General features: G+C 40.4%; 1 protein-coding gene across 3 annotated transcripts in view; it reads left to right on the top strand.

The window, feature by feature from the left end:
- Positions 1–21,408, top strand: part of PPFIA2 (PPFI scaffold protein A2) — a 578,892-nt gene that overhangs the window by 170,733 nt on the left and 386,751 nt on the right. Inside the window, exon 5 of one of the 3 annotated variants that reach the window (XM_077807711.1) lies at positions 4,551–4,557. The exons of the other annotated variants lie outside the window; for them this stretch is intronic. Within the exon in view, the coding sequence (XP_077663837.1) occupies positions 4,551–4,557 (7 nt within the window). The remainder of the gene's footprint in view (positions 1–4,550; positions 4,558–21,408) is intronic. 3 annotated transcript variants of the gene reach the window in all.

The following is a 21,408-nucleotide window of genomic DNA, read 5'->3' on the forward strand; positions in this document are numbered from 1 at the left end:
TTTTAATGATTTTTGACTATAATAACAGCATAAACAAAACAAGAAAAGGAAAACCAAAGACCAGCACTGAATAAGAATTAATACAAAAGGCAGATTATATTGAAGACAAGCGCAAGTACATGTAATATTGTGGACCATTTGTGAGTTTCTGAACAGTGACTCTACATATGCTGGTCCTGGTAGGTCATAATAAAAGCCCAGAAGACAAGCATAAGTAAAACTATTATTCACCAGCTCTATATTATTGGTGACAAACTATGTCAAAGGCAACATAAAGCTGATGAACAACAGCACTACATGCATCCGCTCAGACTACTTAAAAGACAAGCACAAATATATGCAAAGCTATTATGCAGCAGCTACTATTGATTTTATGCTACAGTACCAATAAAACTATGATCAATTCAGCTCAAGTGACCAGACTTCTTTACTCCATAGACTTACCCTGCATTTGTCCAAAAATACGTTACGCTTCAGTCGGCCGCTTTCCGCACTGGCCAGGTACAGACAGTCGAGAAGTGCACGTCCCTTCGGTTCAGGGGGTCTGGGTCAGGTTTACCGAAACACACACACACACAGTCCCGTGCCTTCGTTCTTTTTATCTGGTCTGACGGCCGTGTTTTAGAACAGACCAACCAATCAGGGTGGGCCACATTGTTTATGTGGTTGCCCTTGTTGTATAATTGATGCATATTTAATTTTTATGTCCAATTGTTAGTTGTTCGTATAATTTAGGCCTAATAATTTTCTGTAGCCAGTTAGATCTTGAATGTGGGTAATTTGGGGTTGATAAGTACATAGGAGTCAGCATAAATTGTTATCTGGTTGCAGCGCATCCCTGACCACAAGCCACAAGCTTAAGCTTTGTTTTTGCAAGGCTTACATTTTGAAGTATACAGACGTTTGAGGCCTAACATTTGCAATACTTCTATTTTGTTCAAGCTTGACAAGACAGTCAATTTATTTACATCATCCTGAGGCCTACATTTCTGGCTTGGGTACAATAACATTCACTTGTGTATATCCCGCTCTAACAGGGGGTAGATAGCAAATACAAGCAACCAGTGAGACCCCAACAATAACTATGGCAACTCAAGCTAATAATCCCAAAAGAATATGTGGCCCCACTCCTCAACAGTATGTAACAATCTTTCAGTCAATCACCTGGTGTGCCGCTTCTTTTGCAACTTGCCTAACTAGGCAGACAAATTTTTCTATCCCTTCCAACCATGGAATTATAACTGAATTTTCAGATTTTGAGAAGAGGGAGGAATTACCAGGGTTAGTTCCTCGTGACGGTTTTGTGAGACATTAAGGAGTGCCGACATAACATTGCCCAGTTGAATTATTACTAAGTCATTTTCAGAGAATTTTTTGAACAATCTCTTCTAATTTGGACACCCATAGGAGCGTAGGCAGGTGCACCTAAAGCTTGACAGAGTCTCGTGCACCAAGGACCCATGTAGAGTTGATGATGGTGCCTAATTGGAAGTGATAACAGTAAGACCGATTGGTGCAAACTATGCTTTTGGTTGGCTGAAATACAACTGACTGACTGCGCATTGAGCATATAGTTGATAACTACAAAAATGATGTTTCAGTGAATTTTTGTGGAATACCCACACACCTATCTTCTATTATTGCTTCCTCAGAATAGGTGTTGTTAACGAAAGATTTTTTAAGGTGGAGCCATCCCTCACGCATCATACATTTTACTTGAGCAGTACAATGTTTTTTAATACTTACAGGGCCACAAATGGCACTGAATAATGGTCCTTTTCTAAAAGCTTCTTCCCAAGCAGAAGCATTTCTGCAAGGGTCCTTTTTAACAGCAATAGATAAAACAAGATCAATATTTGTTTTTCACTATAGAATTCCAGGGTGTATTATGGACCCTTTCAGAATTAATGAGGTCAGAGCTTTGGGCCCCCAAACACCCCTTATAAAGGTAAGAACTGTCTACACCAATGTACCAATTCTCTCCTCCATGATTTAGTTGTGCATGGGATAAGGAGAATGCCAATGCCTCGACCTCGGCCAGTTGAGCCGAAGGATTCATTTGAAGTCTATGAGTTTTCATTGAGGCACATTTTAGGCAGTTATACCCAACTGCCCCTCCATGCTGTGGTGTGCCATCGATCCATAACCATACTTTTTCCATGTTATATTCTGGAATACACCATTGTTTTTGTAAAAACTGGTGATTGCTTCGGATCCATTTTACAAGCAGTGGACAAAACTGGGTTTCTAGAGACAATGCCATTTTTATTACTGCCTCTGGCATGTCCTGATGCATCCACTGAAACTCAGAACCTACTGAAAAAGGATTATATGAAAACACAGACCAAATGAACATGTTTACCACAAATCTCTGAAGAATGGGGTAAATCTGACTAAGAATAGTTAATGTTTTGTCTGTGGAGGATTGGGTGTACTGATAAGAATGAAAGGTACCAATGGTAAAGGAAGAATGCTTTTCTTGTTTGAATTCCACCCACCAATATTTATGCCCAGTATTTACATACACCTACACCCTTTTGGAAGCGTCTAGGTAGGTAAGAGAAGGTTCCTTAAAGAAGTGGACCTTCCATTTTTGCCATATTGTTTGTATAAGCGACCAATCAGGGTTTTTCCCCCTACTTAGAAGGTAGACCTGCTTGAAAAAGGTATTCCAGGAGGGAGACCAGAGGCTAGTTTGAACCACTAATCCAGCAGCCCTTTGGAAGTCCTTTCAGGAACGGATAGAAGTAAGTTTGTCTATTGCTTCCATTACATCTGAATTCAAGGTAATATCTATGGCACCTCATATCCACCCCAAAAATGTTTGCCTAAGGGCGGGGTCCTTTACCTTCTCCTTTTTGATTTACCAACCCTGATTTGTAAGATGTTGCAGCAAGGCATTTAACACAATACTGCAATTTTTTTGGGTGGAATCAAAGACCAAGATATCATCCAAATAACTAACTCAATTATCATAATTGAAGGAGGCCATCGATTGTGCCATCATTTGTGTAGCCCATGCAGGGGAATTACAAAATCCCTGAGGGGCAACTTGGAATTTATATTTTTTCCCATTCCACATGAAGGCAGTCTGTCCCTGAGGATCTAGGATTGGAATTTGAAAGAACATACCTTTAATGACAGGTTTCAGAGTAGCAGCCGTGTTAGTCTGTATTCGCAAAAAGAAAAGGAGTACTTGTGGCACCTTAGAGACTAACCAATTTATTTGAGCATAAGTTTTCGTGAGCTACAGCTCACTTCATCAGATGCATTCTTTTCTTCCAGGGGTTGTCGTGCAATTTAGCAAGAAGGTTAAATTGAATTTCAGTTCGATTGGCAATAACCCCTTTTTCTGTTTGAACAGCAGCATTAATTCATCTATAATCTATTACCAATCACCCTTTTCCGGGTTCCTTTTTAGCCACAATCCAAACAGGTGATGCATATGGTGAGACTGTCTCCTCAATCCACCCATTAGTTAAAGTTTGGTCAACTAATTCATTACCCAAGGTTATTTGCTGACACAACAATGGGTACCGCTTTTGAGGTTCCACCTGTACATTTGGTTTCAACTGGACTACAGAGGGAGTCTGTTCTAGCATGGGGAGTGTAATGTAGGTAGTCAAAAAAGATTTAGCAGGAGGAATTTTTCCAATATTATCATTTCCTAAAATATGAAAGGAGTTGCATTCCATAGGTACTAGGATAATAGGACAACTACTACCTTCTATTGAAAGATTTGAGACAAAACCTTTTTTAGTTCCCCCGATTCTCTGTAACCAAACTTCAGGAAGGCCCTTTTTGTTAATGGTTTTGACAAAATAAACAGATTTTTCAGCACCCGTATCGAGTAACCAATTTTCCTGCTTTCCATTGGTATCTAATTTTAACACAGGGAGACTTTTGTTAAGATTTGTTGAAATGACTTTGCTCGTCTCCCTGTTCGAGCCAGAATTTCCCTATTCATTTTTCTTTTTACCCTGCACAACAAATCCGTGGTGTTCAGCCAATTTTACTAGCTCAGGATCAGGCAGCCAGGCCTCTGGAAGCTTATTCAGGTTTCGTAAAAAGGCAAAGGCTGCCCTTGCAACCCCAGAGTGCTCCTGTCTAAGGTTTATGGAGGGATTTGATTTTAAAGGTTTGGGGTGATTAGTTACATTTTCTTGGTGCCGTTGAATTTGGTGGGAGGACAGAGCCTCCAAGGTGAGTCCACCTAACCCTAAAACAACAGATTCCAGCCTCAGATTTTTGCGCTTAATTTTGTCTGACAGATAGTTAGCCACACGTCAAGTGGTAGCTGGAGTCACTACCCTGGCTTGTGTTTCTATAAAAGTGTCATTTCGCCACCCAGTGGTACCGTCAATGTTATCTCTTATACTGAGAAATATATTTAAAAAAATGTACCCATACATTGACTCTCAGTCTCGGATTTCCTCCGGGTTTGGCTTAGTTCTCTTTCCCTGGGTATTAGTCCAAGCCATTGCCAAGGCCATGACAGGAACCGAGGTTGGTTTCTGGCCTACTTTTACTCTCCAGTTGCCTCCGGTTAGTCCCCCGGTGGACTGGTAAGTCAACACCAAGGGGGCATCCAGCATAGTGAGAAAATCATCACTATGTTCCTTATATAATCACATTATCCATTTCCAAATAGGTTCACCACCTTTCCTAGACACTCTGGCCCGCAAGTCTCTGAGCTCAACAGGAGTGAAGGTCCTACATTCAGTGATTATAGTGGTCTGTTGACCATCATTTTTGGATTTGGTAGCAATTACAGGATATAGAGGTACACGTGGAGCAGAGGGAACTGCCTCGGCGAACTGTAGGGAGGAGGTGGACTCCTTCCTCAAACTTGACAGGAGGAGGGGACAGGGCACAATGAGGTTGAAGCAGCAAGTGAATGGTTTTTCGCTGTTTAATTATAGTGGAACTTAAACACGCCAAGCAGTCCAACACAGACTGACGTAATCCCTTCTTTTTTATTTTATTTTTATCCCACAATAATTCTTTTAGGACCAATGGTTGAAGAAGTTGGTCCATACATTGAAGATTCTCAGGGACAGTTGCCTTTACTTTGCAAACCTTCCCTAGACCTTCCAATAGCATGTGGGCAGAACCATCAGCAGGAATTTTACCTTGTTCATTAAAATTAACACAGGTGGTAGGGCGAATTTCCCAGGGTGCCAAGGTTCCTGTCTTATGCAAGCAATTAAGCCTCATGTTGGAAGTTTGACCCTCCATTGCTACAGTTTCTCGAGGCATTTTGGTAAGATCAAAATTATAGTCAATTTGAATATTTATTTGTATATTTCCATGATTTTCATTGTAATGGAAAGCAATATGTTCCACTAAAAGCCCAGTTGGGGTGTTTGCTGTATTCATAACCTACCCATGTACGGGCATTGCCTATCAGGGCCTGCAGGGACCGATAATGCATCTCCTTTATGGGCTTTATCCATTTTTACTGGAGGAAAATTACTGTCCTTCTATGGTGAAATTGGTTAATTTGTGTGGAATATAAATTCTCAAGTTTGGAGGCAAAGACTTCTACAAGGAGCGATAGGGGTACTGGATCTGGAGAACCTAGGTATTTTTGGATTTTTTCCCTTCCGGATCTGGGAGGGGGAAGTTCCTAGCAATATCCCGCAATATAAGTTAATATAGGATGGTCTCCTATGAATGCTCACTTACCAGTATTACGATATAATGTTACCAAGCAATAATTCGGCATTTATACCGCCATCCTCTCAAAGGCAGGAGTTTGACCTTCTGAGGTTAGTTCTACTAATGGAAGAACCAGATCGTCAAGTTGCCTATGAGGATACTCTCTCTACCGGGAACCAAAACAGTGCTTAAGAAGACAACAAATTACTCAAACAAAAACCAAAGACCAGAGAAGAAACAGGCGGCAATAATTCCTGGGTCAGATCCTGAACTCAATTAGAGAATGTGGATTCACAGTGAAAAGACTAGTCTCACCACAAGACAATTCTTATAACCCATGGGAACACTGTCATTATCACCATAAATCAAAGAGAAGAATACCAATGCACAGTGACAAGATCAACCCCAGCACAAGACAATTTTTATAACCTGTACTGACGCTAACATTTTCACCGTAGATTAAAAGAGACGGCACAGTAAATTATGACACTGGAGGGGTGAAATCCTTCTTAATGAAGTAGCAAGAATGTATTGTAGTAGCACCAAGAAGGTGCTGTCAGGTAGAAGGTGTGAGGTAGAAATACAAGAGGTTTGCTAACTGTGACCTGGGGGTTTAAAACAGATGAGTTGACAACGTAAAAAGAACCAGACTGACAGAACCACATGTTTGGAAACATTGACTGCTGTCTTTTGCTTTTGAGATCAAGGCCCAGTACCGAAATTTAAAATGTGAACCACGTCCTTGTATCCTGTAGTGTGTATCACCGGAGTCTTTTACTGCAGCTTGGCAGACAAGTATCTGACAGGGCACCCGAATAAAAAATATACCGCAGAGTCTTTAGAGGCTTACGGGTCTCAGGGCAGATGGGTTAAGTGTCTGACTGCATCCCCTTATCCCAAAAATATACTGCAGAGTCTTTAGAGGCTTACGGGTCTCAGGGCAGACCGTTTAAGTGTCTGACTGCATCCTCTTATCCCAGATTTTATCATCCCACTGCTGACACCATGTGGAGATAAAGGAAGAAGGAGGCACGCCTCGGGGCCCTATTTCACCCTGGGGTGTTCACTACTTCCCAGCACAGATGTAATGAGGATAAGTGGTGTCCATATAAAATAAGTAAGAACTACTAATTATTCTCAAGAAAGGCTTTTAATGATTTTCGACTATAATAACAGCATAAACAAAACAAGAAAAGGAAAACCAAATACCAGCACTGAGTAAGAATTAATACAAAAGACAGATTATATTAAAGACAAGCGCAAATACATGCAAAGCTATTATGCAGCAGCCATCTACTATTGATTTTATGCTACAGTATTGATACAACTATGATCAATTCAGCTTGAGCGACCAGACTTCTTTACTCCATAGACTTACCCTGCATTCGTCCGAAAATACGTTACCCGTCAGTCGGCCGCTTTCCGCACTGGCCAGGTACAGACAGTCGAGAAGTGCACGTCCCTTCGGTTCAGGGGGTGTGGGTCAGGTTTACCGAAACACACACACACACACACACAGTCCCGTACCTTTGTTCTTTTTATCTGGTCTGACGGCCGTGTTTTAGAACAGACCAACCAATCAGGGTGGGCCACATTGTTTACGTGGTTGCCCTAGTTGTATAATTGATGCATATTTAATTTTTATGTCCAGTTGTTAGTTGTTCATATAATTTAGGCCTATTTATTTTCTGTAGCCAATTAGATCTTGAATGTGAGTAATTTGGGGTTGATAAGTACATAGTAGTCAGCATAAATTGTTATCTGGTTGCAGCGCATCCCTGACCACAAGCCACAAGCTTAAGCTTTGTTTTTGCAAAGCTTACATTTTGAAGCATATGGACGTTTGAGGCCTAACATTTGCAATACTTCTATTTTGTTCAAGCTTGACAAGACAGTTGCTCAATTTATTCACTCTGTCCAATTCGTGAGGGACCCAATTCTTAAGGATGGATTGGAAGGACTTGACCTGCTAGAGGCTCCTAAGACTGTTGGGTGACCCTTGGAAGGCTTTTTAGCATAAGTGTAGATTTTTATTGTTTTTAGTATGTTTTTCTGTAATGCTTTCACATTGAGAAATAAATATGTTTGCTTAGAAGGAGCTGTGTGTGGGCAATACATTGGTCATAGCCTTCAGAGAGAAAGCAAAGTAGAGGCACTGGCCTGCTTAGTCAGTCTGGCTTGCTGGGGATATCGCAGTGTAACCCAGAGAGCTGTGCTGCAGCCTTAAAATCTCAGTCAGGTGGGACAAAAAGACAGGTCTTTGCCCAAGAGAGGTGCTGGCTGAGGAGCTGGGAGCCTAAAGTGGGATGCTCTCAGTGGATCACTGAGGAAGAATACATGTTCATTTACCCAGAACTGTGACACCATGTATTGAACTTAAGTCTGTCCTATGAATTGTACTCAATATAATTATTTGGTCAAAAATCCAGGTAATACAGAGGTAAATTTTAATAAGTTTAGAGATTTCAGTGGCTATGGGGAAATTGATTTAATTTTTCTGGGTTTTGTGTAATTAATGTTGACAGGAGACATGGACTTCAGGTTAAAAGGGGCTTTCTGCTTGGTTTGAGGAACAGATCTTACACATAATGTTGCTAATGTATAATGACATTCTTAGCGTCCACAGATTATACAGAAAGGTACATCTTTAGAATTCAGTTCATGCTTTATGGAATAAAATGATAATACAGAAGGGATTGTATTTTTCTAGTGTATGATGTACTGTAGAAAGATATACGAAAACTGGGCAATATATATTTAAAATTCAGAACTATAACAATAACTATCATTAATTGAACATACAATATCACGTATATCAGGTTGAATGTTCCTGAATCTGCTTGACGACAGCTACTTGTCTCTGTGACTCTGATATGATATTGAAGCTTGATATAAGAGGATGCTGATAAATTCCACAAAGTGTTTATCAGTTAAAATCAAAATGTAAATCGGGTCTAATAAATTGTGTGTCAATTTTCATTTCAAATTCTTATTCTGGGATTATGAGTCCAACAAAAAGTCGGTTTATGGCTGAACAGGAAGTAGAATGAGCATATAAAATATATCATTTTAAACTTTTTTGAGGCATGAGTGAAGGATGTAAGGCTGATCTGTAATTCATTAATACTGTATGTGACCTGCTTATTAAGATAATTGCTGTGTAGCTATATGGGGGTTTTAGAATGTTTACGGCATGCATATGTTGATTTAGTTTACCAGGAAGACTACTAGGAAACTAGCAGAAAGGCAATACAATAGCTTTATATAAATACCCTCCTGGTAAACATTTGAAGGGGGCTTAGAAACAATGCCTGAGCTATTTTAAACTGTAGATATACTACTTCCAGGAGCCAGCAAAGTAACAAGATTCATTTTGCTAAGGCTGGGAACTAACAGCTCTAAAAGGACACTAAACAGTTAAAAGGTTTCTCTAGCCGAATGGGGGTGGCGGAGTGGGACAGGGACTGCTGGGTATCAGACTGACACCCAGGCTCCAGAGGTAAGGAGTCTGGACTGATATCTTGCTCATCTCAAAGGAGGTGGCGGTGAAAGTAATCAGCTAAAAGGAAGAGGAATGTTTGAAAAATAGAACGGAAAACATTTATAAAACTGAAGTGAATTGGTTTACTACAGATTTGTGTAGATGACAGCTGGAAGAAATTTCAGAAATATAATGTGACACTAGGACTGTGAAGTTCTTTAAAATCTTGTATATTTCTCCTTTGAGGAAGGTAGCATTATTTTCTTTTTTTGCAAACAGATTATTTAGGATTAAATCCAGCTCAAATTTACCTACACAAATGCTGCTTCCCAGAGGGTTTGAGCCTCCTAAATCATGAAGCCATTTGATGATGCAGCTGTACCATAAAAGGGTGTTTTCCCACATAAGCAATGCAAGTCCCATGATCTCAAATTTAGGTGTTATATTCAGCTGTGCTCCTCCCCTAAAACCTGACTTTTGTGTGTTGCAACTGGACTCCTGGGGGAGTGATATCAGGGTGCTCAATGCATTCCCTGACTTCCTATCAGGGGAGTGGGTTTTTCCCCTGCTATCTGTCTCAACCAAGAAGGATATTTCAAAGGGACAGTATAGTCTGTAGAGATGCTTCTCTGACTGACAGTTCCATTCTGGCTAGGAAGAAGTGTCCAAGTTAGCTAACAATTCCAGTTCTCATTCTCTCTACTTGATTGTTCAGAAAACCATTGCTCAGTGCTCCTTTCTGATTAACAGAATAGGTGATTCTCCAGGCCACCTCAACACCAGGCAATAAATAAATAAGCATTGTTGTATGTTCCCATCACTTTGGCTTGGGTCTTATGTAGGGAGAATAGTCTTCTGCAGACCAAAGTAACTCTCATGAGAAGAGGCCACAGCAGAGGGAATAGAAGGCCAAATCAGGAGAGGAAATTGTCTTGGGCGGGAGGCAAAGAATTCATTTACTTGACCTTTTCTCCAACTACTAAACCAATTTTTAATTCCTGGGTGAAAAGGCAGCTTCATTCCACTTCCCTCACTGCCCCCTCACTCCCAGCCCTTTTGATCTTGTACAACAGGCCTTCCTGTCTCATCCATAGGCATGATAAGGCTTTTTATTAATTGGCTGGACAACTTGATGAACAACAACCTATATCAACCTTTGCAAGCTAGTAGAGTATGTCCATTTCCTCAGTGGAGTTTTCAAAGAAATAAAAGAAAATTGTTTTGAAATTAAACATTAACGCTAGACAACTGAACTCAAGTAAAATGCAATTATGATCTGTACTAGCAAAGCAGGTATTGAAGTAGAAAGAGTTTGACCATAGAGCTGCTAATTCAACAAACATTGTTTCTTGGAGCCTCTGGCAAAACAGATAGAACTACATGCATGTCAAGTTACTAATTAAACACCATTGCAATTTTTGATTCATATTTGCTTCTGTTTGGCCTTCTCTTTCTTCGTTCAGCACAGTGATACGTAATTTTCTCTTGCTTCCTCACTGCCATTTCCTATGCAAAATTCATTCCTTGAGGGAAGGCTAGGGTATTCTACAATAAGTGGTTCTGAGGTATTCTGCTGGTGTGAGGAACTTCACTTTACCCAAGCTGTAGAATGGCAGCTGAGCTCACTGCACTATTTGGAGTTCTACGCTCCGTAACCGGACTATCTCTATTGGAGAGAGGATTGGATGATGCAGACCCTGGCAGTCCTCTTGCAGCCTGTCAATGCTTTCCCACATAGTCCGCCCACTGCTGTGCAGTGCCTGCAGAACTCACTAAGAATAATCCCAAATATAAAACAAGAAAACATATTTCTACAGGCAGTTGAGAAGAGTGTGTAAGAAGATTCCTTCGGCCTTCCAATAATTCCTCTATATAAAACCTAACCCTAGAACCACATCAGTATCTTCAGTGAATACAGTTTATTATGAATTATTGCTTTTGGGATCAACATTAATTGCACAGAGAAATTATTCATTTTCTGATATGTGATTGAGTCTCCTCCCTTTCCCTTTTCCTAATTGCTGTCAGCTGTGATAAAAAACTGTTAAAGGTGCATGAATTGGTGAAAATTCTAGTACTATAACTTTTTCCATGGATGGCTTTTTCACATGTCAATTTGTGAGATGTTTGCACATACTTTTGATTCAAGGTTTGAATAATTAACAAGAAAAAAATAAGGATCTATCCCAAACAGAAACTATATACTATAGCTTCTTGTGCTTTATTTTGTTTCCTTTCAGATTGTTGGACTAGAATATTTACATATTTAAGATAGACAGAATAAATGTATGGTTTCTCTTTATTTCTGTAACCCAAATGGCTCTTACTTTCATTAATGGAAAAAGAGGTTGGAGAAGATTATTTCCAGGGTTGATGGATTGAGGATTATCTTTGTTTAGTAAGGTATAAAAAATACACTGGTTTCTGGTGTGCACAAATGTTGCATTAGAATTTAACTGTAATATTACTATATGTATTCACTTCAAATATTGAATATGCTGCATTCTTTTCATGCTTTGGATAAGTGATTTCCAGTCTGTTATATTCACAGTGTTCAAAAAACAATCAACAGAGAATTGCACCATTTTAAATTATTTTAAATCTGAAGCTAAGTAGTTTCCTTTCTCTGAGCATGAGGACAACTTAAGACCATGGTGTCGGGGTGGGGGTAGGGGGAGAGGTAGAAAGAGAGAGATGCATTTATTTATCGGAAGATATGTGATGGGCTCTCCCTGCAGCCTAGTTCCCACCTTACACCTTGCCAAAGGATGACATCACTAAAAGGAGAGAGCTTTATAAACAATAATCCATAGACATCTATCAATGAAGCTTTGCTTTCTCAGTTCTTAACACTTACAAAATAATATACAGGCGGAAAAGAAGAATTTACAAATCCCTGTCATATTTTATTATGAATGTAAAAAATCTCATAGATTTTTCAGCTGCCATCTTTTTTTCCCCTTTAAAGCATGCCTTATCAACAAACTACATCACATCCTCTTTATGGGCTACCTGTGACCTGAAATATCAGAAACAACATCCCTTTTTTTTGTCATAGAAATTGAAACAGATAAAATACCCAACTGAAGACATAAAAAAAACCCTTCGTTTTCTATAATGGTAAACCTGCAGAATTGGAGTTAAGAATAATTTGAGAGTAGAGAACCATCCAGGGAGATATTCAGGCTACAGTATACCCTTTGTTTGTTGCTTTCCCCTTCCTCCCCCCTCCCAACTGCCAAATCAGCATGGGTGGATGTAGCAATAGAATTCTTTGAGTGTATTACAATGAACAAGAAGAAGGAACTATCTTTTCCTCTCTTGCTGCATGCCACTGATAGTAGAATATTTTTGTCCAAAAATGAAAACTGCCTTTGGTTAAATGAGTTTTTCAAAACATATTTTTGTACTTACATATCAAATTAAGGACCTATCTTGAGGATGAGCTGATCAGCTAACAGATAAGGTAGGTTATTTGTGATATGATTTTATTGGCACTGCTTATCAGTTTACACATGGTAGAAAAATATATTATTATCTCTGTAGTGCCTAGGAGCCCTAGTCTTTGTTGTATGGAACCTGATTTCAATATACTGGATGTTTGGAGCAGCAAAAGGACATGGGTGGTTAAATGTGGTACATTTTGACAGACAAGGTGGGTGAGGTATTATCTTTGATTGGACCAACTTCTGTTGGTGAGAGAGTTCTTCTTCAGGTCTGGGAAATGTATTCTGAGCATCACAGCAAAATGTAAAGTGGAACAGCATAAGTAGTTAGCACATATTGTAAGGGACCATTTAAGGCAGGGTGGCCAGTTAACACCTTTGCAGTCACAGAGCAAACAAAGGGAGGTTAGGGGGTAGTAGATGGTTGTAATAAGCCATAAATCCAGTGTCTCTGTTCAGTCCACATTTTTTAGTGCCTAGCAGAGTTATGAATTTAAGCTCCCAGGCTTGTCTTTTGAAAGTATTGTGCAGTTTCCTTTGTCTCTCTAATGTCCTGGGATCAACACACCTACAACTACATTGCATGCAACAAGCTAAATGTTGACAGTGCAACAGAGAGTTTAGCTTTACGTCTATATTGAAGTGTGGACAGTACAACTGATACTTTTTAAGGTACATCTACACTTACAGCAGCCTATAGAGTACAGACACTACATGCCAGTTATAAATAGTAGTGTAGATGATGATACACATGACTTTGGCAAGTAGAGTGCCCTACACACCTGAACCTGAGAATATACCCTCCACAGCTCTCTATATGCCCAAGCAGTACCTCCCACGTCTGCACTGCTATTTAGTACTCACTAATAATAGCAGTGTAGTGTCATGGCTGTGTGTCCTGCAGCCCTGCCGTGAGCCTGGGAGCAGCCAGAGGCATGGCCTGCCAGCTCAGCGCTGGGACACGTTTACCAGGTCTCTGCATGGCTGTGCGCTGGGCCTGTTTTTCCAGCAGGGAGGCTGCATGGATGAGCCAGCGCGCTGATCTTCTATGATTCTATGCTGTCTCCCTACTGCCAGAGCCTTTCCCCACGCCCAGAGAAAGGCTCCAGCAGCAAGGAAAGGCTCTGGCCGCAGAGAGACAGCAGGGAAAGAAGCTGCCGGAGCCTTTCCCTACTGCCACATGCAGCTATTCATCACAGTGACAAAGGTGTATGAAGCCTGTCTTTCACATGTAGGGCTTGTACTCTACATGCCACTATCATTCCAGACAAAGCCTTAGTTATTTCTATCGTAAAAGAGTGCTGTGACAAGTCAGCCTCTTGTTGAGGAGATGCAGTACATACCACAACATTTGAAAATATAAAAATCTTCCAGCCTCCTCTTCAGTTAACTTGTTGAACAAATTCTTCCATTTGTTCCACATTTGAGGCACTCAAGATCTATAGTGATTGGAGGGATGTAAGAACTTAGTTGTTGTCATGATGGATTTGGCATATTTGCAGCATCCCATTTCAGGAGAGGGTACAGATCATCCATTTCTGTTCTATTATTGCTGAGGATACTGATGCACACATTTGGTCTTTCAGTACTTTGTTGATCTTATATAGGATTGTGGCTAGATGGCCAGTGGATTAAGACTGGAGTTTTCAAAAGATCCTAAGGGAGTTAAACGCCCAAATCCTAACTCCCATGTGTGCCTTTTGAAAATCATCCTATAATATATTAGGCTTTTATTTATGGATACTATGGCTCAAATGTGCTTTAGGTCACAATTGAAAGGAATTTCATAGCCTCACTCTGTCCAGATGAATTGGAGAGGTGAGCCATTCTTGAGGAGTATTGTAATAGGGGAGACACCGGAAGGTTTTATGGCCTAATCTGAAACTCATTCAAGTCAATGGGAGTTTTTCTATTGACTCTAATGGGCTTTGGCTCAGGCTCTTAATTATCTTTCCAGAGCAATACTGAATATGGAAAGCCAGCTGTATGTCTTACTTTAAAATAGTGTACTTGAAAATGTACTCATAAATGTGTACATATTAATAGGACTTGTGTTTCTGTTGGGTACTAATTTCCTTCACTTCAAAAATCCAGATCAGGTTTTTTCAAAGAAATTTGAAAAAAATTGTTAATTAGTGGATTGTTCTAAAATCTTAGAATGTCAGAAAGTAGTATGATTTTAAAAGAAAAAAATTGAACAAAAATTAAGATTAATTCAAATCTCAGACCTTTCCATGGAGTGTCTGAAAACATAACAAAAAATTTTTGGTTTTTATATAATACCCCATGTATAATGAATTTAGCTGGAATCATCAACAAGAGATGACTTCAGACCTTAAAGCTATCATTTCTGAATTTGGGACTGAAGGGTTACAATTTATTACCTCTTAGTAATTTACAAATAGGATTGCTTCAACCAAGTGCAATATATTTGGCAGGACTTGAACTTTATGGTAGTGAATGAGATGAGGTTGAATTGAATCCTGCTCAGAGGGAAAGGCCATCAGTCACACTTACCTCTAAGTACTCCTCTACAGTCTTTGGAACTGATTTTCTTCTCCTGAAGTCAATAGCAAAATGTTGCTTCAGTCTCTTCTAACTTTCTCTCTTTATATTACTACTTCACTCCCTCTCCCCACTTCCCTGTAATGTGCTCTGTGGAACAGTGGTAGTTTGAGAAGTACAGGATCTCTAGACTTGCCTAGTGAAATATTTTTAAATGGACACTAGTGAAAAGAAGGTAGAAGAGATGTTGGAACCTTTTTAAGGTCTCAACAGGATCCAGCAACATAAGCTTGGCAGAGATTTTTTTGTCTGGCACTTGACATTGCAGTTAAATTAAAAATTGAATGAGGACGGGGTAGAAAAGACGAGGTGATGTTTTAAAGAAGCTGAATTTACTCCACATTTTGAATCCAAAATCTAGGTGGATAGGGTTCCTTCCCATTAAAACAGGTTTGAAAAACGGAAACATTGTGGAATCATTTTAGAGAAGGGATAGTGTCTCAGGCATAATTCCATCATTTTGGGCAGTAACCTGCTACTGGCAGATTACTATTCCCCCCACCGTCACCCACTGGCTCAACTACGCTGGCCAACATGCTGGGAAATTGCAAGGCTCTGGCCATTCCCTGTCCCTCTCTGACCATTTGCACCTGCTTGAATGAGGAAGAAGTAGTGGGTTGGGTGTTCAGCACTGTTTACCCTCCACATGTGGACCCAAAGCCTACAGGGACTTCTCCTCCCGTACCCCAATACTCCTGTATGGACATTGTCCCAGCTACACTTTGGTCCCTTTTATTGAACACTAGCAGTGCTGTACATGAATGCCATATAGGCAAGAAGCAAGAGTTCCTGGCATAAGAATCTTATAGCTGAAATGCTTCAGACAACAGATTAGATGTGCTGAGTCCAGTGTGGAATTACACCAGAGGTGAATTTGGTTCACACTGCGTTTCACTGGAAGGCCAGATGACTGTCTTATTATAAAAAGTTGTGCTGTTTCTAAAAGTATCCATTTGTTTAGAGGCTACTCTCCCTATCACTTCTGTCTGTCACTTCCCAGTGCCTGACTTGGCATTTACTGAGATACCACCTCGGGCCTGATTTAAAGTCCATTTATGTCAAAGGAAAGATCCCCATTGATTACAATGAGTTTTGCACCAGGCCCCTACTGCTGTGACTGAAAAGAGGCACTTGTTTGAAAAGGACAGTCTTTCTGCCTCTCCCCATGCCTATTCGTTCTTGCATTTCTTTCTCCTTCACTTTCTGGACCTCTCTCTCTTCACCCATTCCCCTCCCCTCCCAGATTCTCTCTATTGGCTACTATTGCAGTAATTTAAATACGAGATATTTTGTTGGCTTTGCCATTTTTGATTACACTGCACTATTTGATAACTGATAAAGAGAGAGGCTCAGTGTTCAGGTCAACATTTTAATGTATGTGAATACATTCAAACACGGCTTTGAGTATGATTGATGAGCCAGATAGGGCAGTTATCAACACACTAATGCTGTTAACGTTTTCTTCCATCTCTGTTACCTGGAAGAATGATTATAATATGAAATTATTTTAAGTAACTTTAAAACTTATAAAACACACCATTCTCCTGGAATGCTACTGTACATTATTATTTCATGTGGCAATGTTTAAGTCACTAATGATTTTTGTTAGTTATGTTCTGCTGGTTAGTAAGCCTGAAGTATATAATAGTAAAATTAAACAGTACTAACACGTAACACACATAGAGTCTTATGGTTTTTGAGGCAGTGTAAAAAAAATCATTAATAATAAAGGGCAAAACCTTAGGTACTTACTTAGACAAACTGCCATTAACTTCAAGGATGGGTTTGTGATTAAGACAGTGGATTGGGATTCTGAAGACCTGGGTTCAGTTCGTGGTTGCTCTGTATGACCTTGGGTAAATCACTTAACCTCTTTCTCTCCCCTTTCTTTATCTTGTCTATTTGGATTGCAAATGCTTTGGGGCCAGGTCTTATAGCTTGTGGACTTCTCAATAGGTTTTAAGGTCTTTGTTTTGACCTATAAATCCCTAAATGGCTTGGGACAAGCCTCCCTGAGAAACCTCTTCTCCCTCTGTAATGCCATGCCACAGCTGCAGTCAGCAGAGGTGCACACGGTAGATCCCTCATCAGCTGGCAGGGTATTCTTGTGACTGTTCTTAGGGTACTCGGGATTGTGAATCACCCTGCTACCCCCAGCCTCCAGTGTGAGGTGGTCTTGCTCTGTAACACTACCAAACTGTTAGCCACTCAAGCACTCTCATCTGGGCGATGCCAACCCTTTCTTTCTAACAATAGGTGCACCCTTGTCCCTGGCTTTCTTTTGAGACCTCACATGACATTCTTTGGTGAACGAGGATGTACATGAAATTTCTGTAACCCTTTGCTAGTTGCCATTAAGTGGTTCTTGGGTCACAGTTTTCAATAGGCCCCAGGGCTCTGGAGTGCCCTTCTGCCTCTGGTCCAAAGTAGCCTGGATTTGATGACTTTTAGGACAAAATGCAGGGCTGGTTTGTTTCACCTGCTCTTGGAAGAAGATGGAGGTTTTGTCCAATGTATGGGGGTGGTATATTTGAGCCGCTGCTGCAGTTGGGATGATATGATTGTAATGCATTTTATTTAGTAATTTTAAATAGTGTCCGGGTGCTCAAAGTTTGTGGACGAAGGGCGTTTGTTTATTATAAATTGAAATAAATGTGCTTGTGCAGTGTCTAGCACTATGGATCCTCAATCTCATTTGGGGCCCCTAGGCACTGTCACAATAAAAATAACAATCGTAGTTTGCCTAAATATTGAATAACATTAAATAGGGTCTTCTGGACTTGGTCCAATGGACAGCTTTTATATTATTTAAGAAGGAAGTTTTAAATTCAAGATAAGAAAGTTTTAAAGTGAGTCTAGACAAAGTTAGTCTTTGGATATGCAAATCTACCTGTTTGAGTTTTAAGAAGTTTCTTTCTTATATTATACAACACCATAGGAGCATTAGCGGGGTTTGGTGCTTTATAAATAAAATTTTATTAATGTTATTTCCTTAAATAGTGTCCCTGGATATTCGTTTGAAACATGGGGAAGGGGGGAAGAAACCAGAAAACTTGACATGTTTCTAGCATCTAAGCATATGTGATTTGACATGTGAAGCAGTATATCTGATATGTCTCCTGAGTTGACAAATTGTCAATGGAATCAGTCTAATAAAAATCATGAATGTAATGGCTTTGGGGATAATTAACTGGAGGAATGTTAAAACAAAAATCTGTTTTTGGCAGTCTTAGGATATCGGGGTTTAGGGTATGGCTTACTTTCCCCTGGGCGTTCATTAATTGTTCTATCCATGTAATACTTGTCTACTATGCAAGAACAGCTGTCCCTGTGGGATCTTTCCTCTAGGAAGGCAAAGCTTACCACTGTGTAGGCTGCTGTCAAGGGTGATGTATGGATCAGTGTGAAAGAGGTGTGTTTTAAATGATGAATTATCATACCACCACTCCAATTACCTGGAGTAGACTGTCTGAGAATGCTTATGAACTTGGGTTTCCTGTATAAGAACAAAATGTTCTATTACCTCTCCAGCTCTGATTGTTTAAGTTGCAAATTCACTAACTTACTTTTAAAAATTTGCATGCAGAATTATAAAGAAAATCAAACTAGCAAATGAGTGCCTATCACTTTGTTACTACTTGTCACATGACATTTCATCAGGGGTATCTTATTTTACTATAGCCGTGCTCTGTTGCATTCTATATCCCTGTGCATGTCTCTTTAGAGATGTTTTTTTGACAGCATGTTACATCACGCAAAGACTTATCAGATTCATACCAGTTACGTTTACGGGGATATTTTAGTTTTACCTTTTCACCACCAAATTATACATGTAATAAGGGGGTGAAGACATGCAATGAGATCTACAGAGAGACAAGTGATTCCATGCAAATACATTGGTTTATTTGTTGAAAACCTGTTTCTGTTAAGACATTTCTTGCTTAGTAGAGATAAATTTAATAAGTATGATGAGCATCAGCTTTAAGAGTCTGAAACTGGACCAACAGAATAATCCTATGATTACTCTGAGATAATTATTAATCCTTTTTGTGGAATTTAATTTTTGCTGTTTTTCTTTCTCAAGAGCAATAGAGTTGAGTTTATAAATGGGAGTTAATAGTTTTTTCTGAAAAGTTATGTTGCAAATGTACCATTGTTATGAAATAGGATATTACATAAACAGAGTAATATAATATTTCTCTGAATTCTGCAATTGTTTTACAAAGGCAGCATATAGTCAGTTACACCACTAGTGCCATTTATCATTAACTCACTGCTTGTGAAGTCAAGGATATAAATAATAGAGAATAATTAAGACTGTCAAAGGGATGCTATCAATCCTTTAAATCTATAAAGCCATCACTATAAAATGCAAATCTCATTCTGTGCTCAGTTAAAAACTGATGCTTTATTTTTGTTCTTCAAATTTGGTTTGCATTAATGTACTTAAAGGCACTGATAGTGTTCATATAGTGTAGACAAGTGCTGTGCAAGCTTCCCCGGTCAGTATTACCAAGGCCACCTTATTTTTTATCTGTAACACCCTAGTACCCAATCGCGAGCACCGGGGAATTGGTTTTCATCTAGTCCCTTCTCTTTGACTTGTCTGACTTGTGTGACGTCTACTAGGAGTTAAAACTCTCAAGATCACTTGAACACAAAAGTCTTCCCACTGCATCAAGGTACAGTCCCCAGGGAAGGAGAGCCCAGTATTTATACCAGATTATATGGTCGGGTTTTAATGTGAGTAAATATCCAGAAAGAATTCATACTAAAATGCTCCTTTTTGTAGGATTCATTTGGGGACCTGGCCCAGATGAGTGCCACCTGGCATGGGAGAAGAAATGCAAAGTTCTTTTTTGAGGTTTCCTCAATATATTATTGATTGTGAGAGGTGCCTTCATTGCTGGTGAGCTTTAGGTTGATGCAGACAAAGGCCTATTCTTACATTGCATAGGAACGGGACCATGACCTAAGACTAGATTGGATGGTCTATCTCATAATGCCTGCATCATCAGGAGGGGCTGGAGCTAATTATGTTTTTCCTTTCTGACAAGAGCTTAAAAGGCTTTGCATGAGAAACAACTCTGTGGGGAATGATCATCTCCAAAGTACCTGAGAGACGTACCTGAGCGAAAGAAGACCATAGGGCACAAAATTGGAAGGTCTTGAAATGTAAAGGGTGTTTGTGGTAAACAAACTACTGTACTCAAAATTATCTGAACTATCCATATTTAAAACCACAGTAACTAGCTAAAAGATTTGGTTTAAGAAAACATAACCAAGTGGAGAATTATTCCAGCAAAGGTTCCTACTCCAGCAGCTAGTTGTGTAAATTGAGGGAGTTGATGGATGCATGTCCTCTCATAACTTTGGTTCCACGTGGTCACTTTCTTGAGAGAGCAGCTGTGTAGTCCCAACAGCAAAGGCTTTTCTCAAAGGTACTTGAAATTCAGCAGTGGCCGAGAGGAAGCATCCCACACTCTTGACGTACAATTACTAGTAAGAAGTCTGTCTTTTCCTCTGCACTCTCCTCTCTCTCCATGGAAATGTCATCTGGTATGAGGTCAGAGGCTGCTCAAAACAATCTGCTGTCCAAGACAGAACATCAGCATGCCTCTGCCTTCCTACTACCCATTTATAGCAGCTTGCTCCCCCATCGATAGGCTTCCCTGGAAGGACTCCCACTGAGCTCCAAGGAGTCAGCAGCCCACCCCCACCCCACATTAGGGGTCTATACTCAAGAGCACCATAAACTGGGACTCAAGGCTAGGGACTTCATCTGCCCCCCATTTGGGCTCTGTTGCCCCATCCCAAGCAGGCACCCTGGGTTGCAGGGGGAGCTGCACCAGTACAGAGGGGTGGGGGCATGGCCCCCAGCTTCATCTGTTCCCGCGGTGTGTTAAACCCCTTCTCTGCCCCCGGCCTCATCCTCTGCTCTGCCTCTTTGTGCCCCTTCCCCCTGCCTCTTCTTGCTCCTGCTCATCCCCCTCCCCACCAGCACCTCCTCCCCGCGTAGAACAGCTGATCATGGCATTGGGAGGGACGGGGAGAAGCTGATTGGCGGGGCTGCCGGTGGATGCTGAGCACCCACTTTTTTTTTCTGTGGGTGCTCCAGCCCCAGAGCACTCAGCGTCAGTGCCTATGGGTGGGGGTCCCTGACATGAGGCTGCAGGAGTTATGCAATACATGGGTGGAACGGGTGCGGGGGGGAATAATACAGCAGTACTGGAGTCTGGATCTGTGGTAGGGATG

Source organism: Eretmochelys imbricata, chromosome 1, assembly GCF_965152235.1.
Source record: "Eretmochelys imbricata isolate rEreImb1 chromosome 1, rEreImb1.hap1, whole genome shotgun sequence".
NCBI classification, from domain to species: Eukaryota; Metazoa; Chordata; order Testudines; family Cheloniidae; genus Eretmochelys; species Eretmochelys imbricata.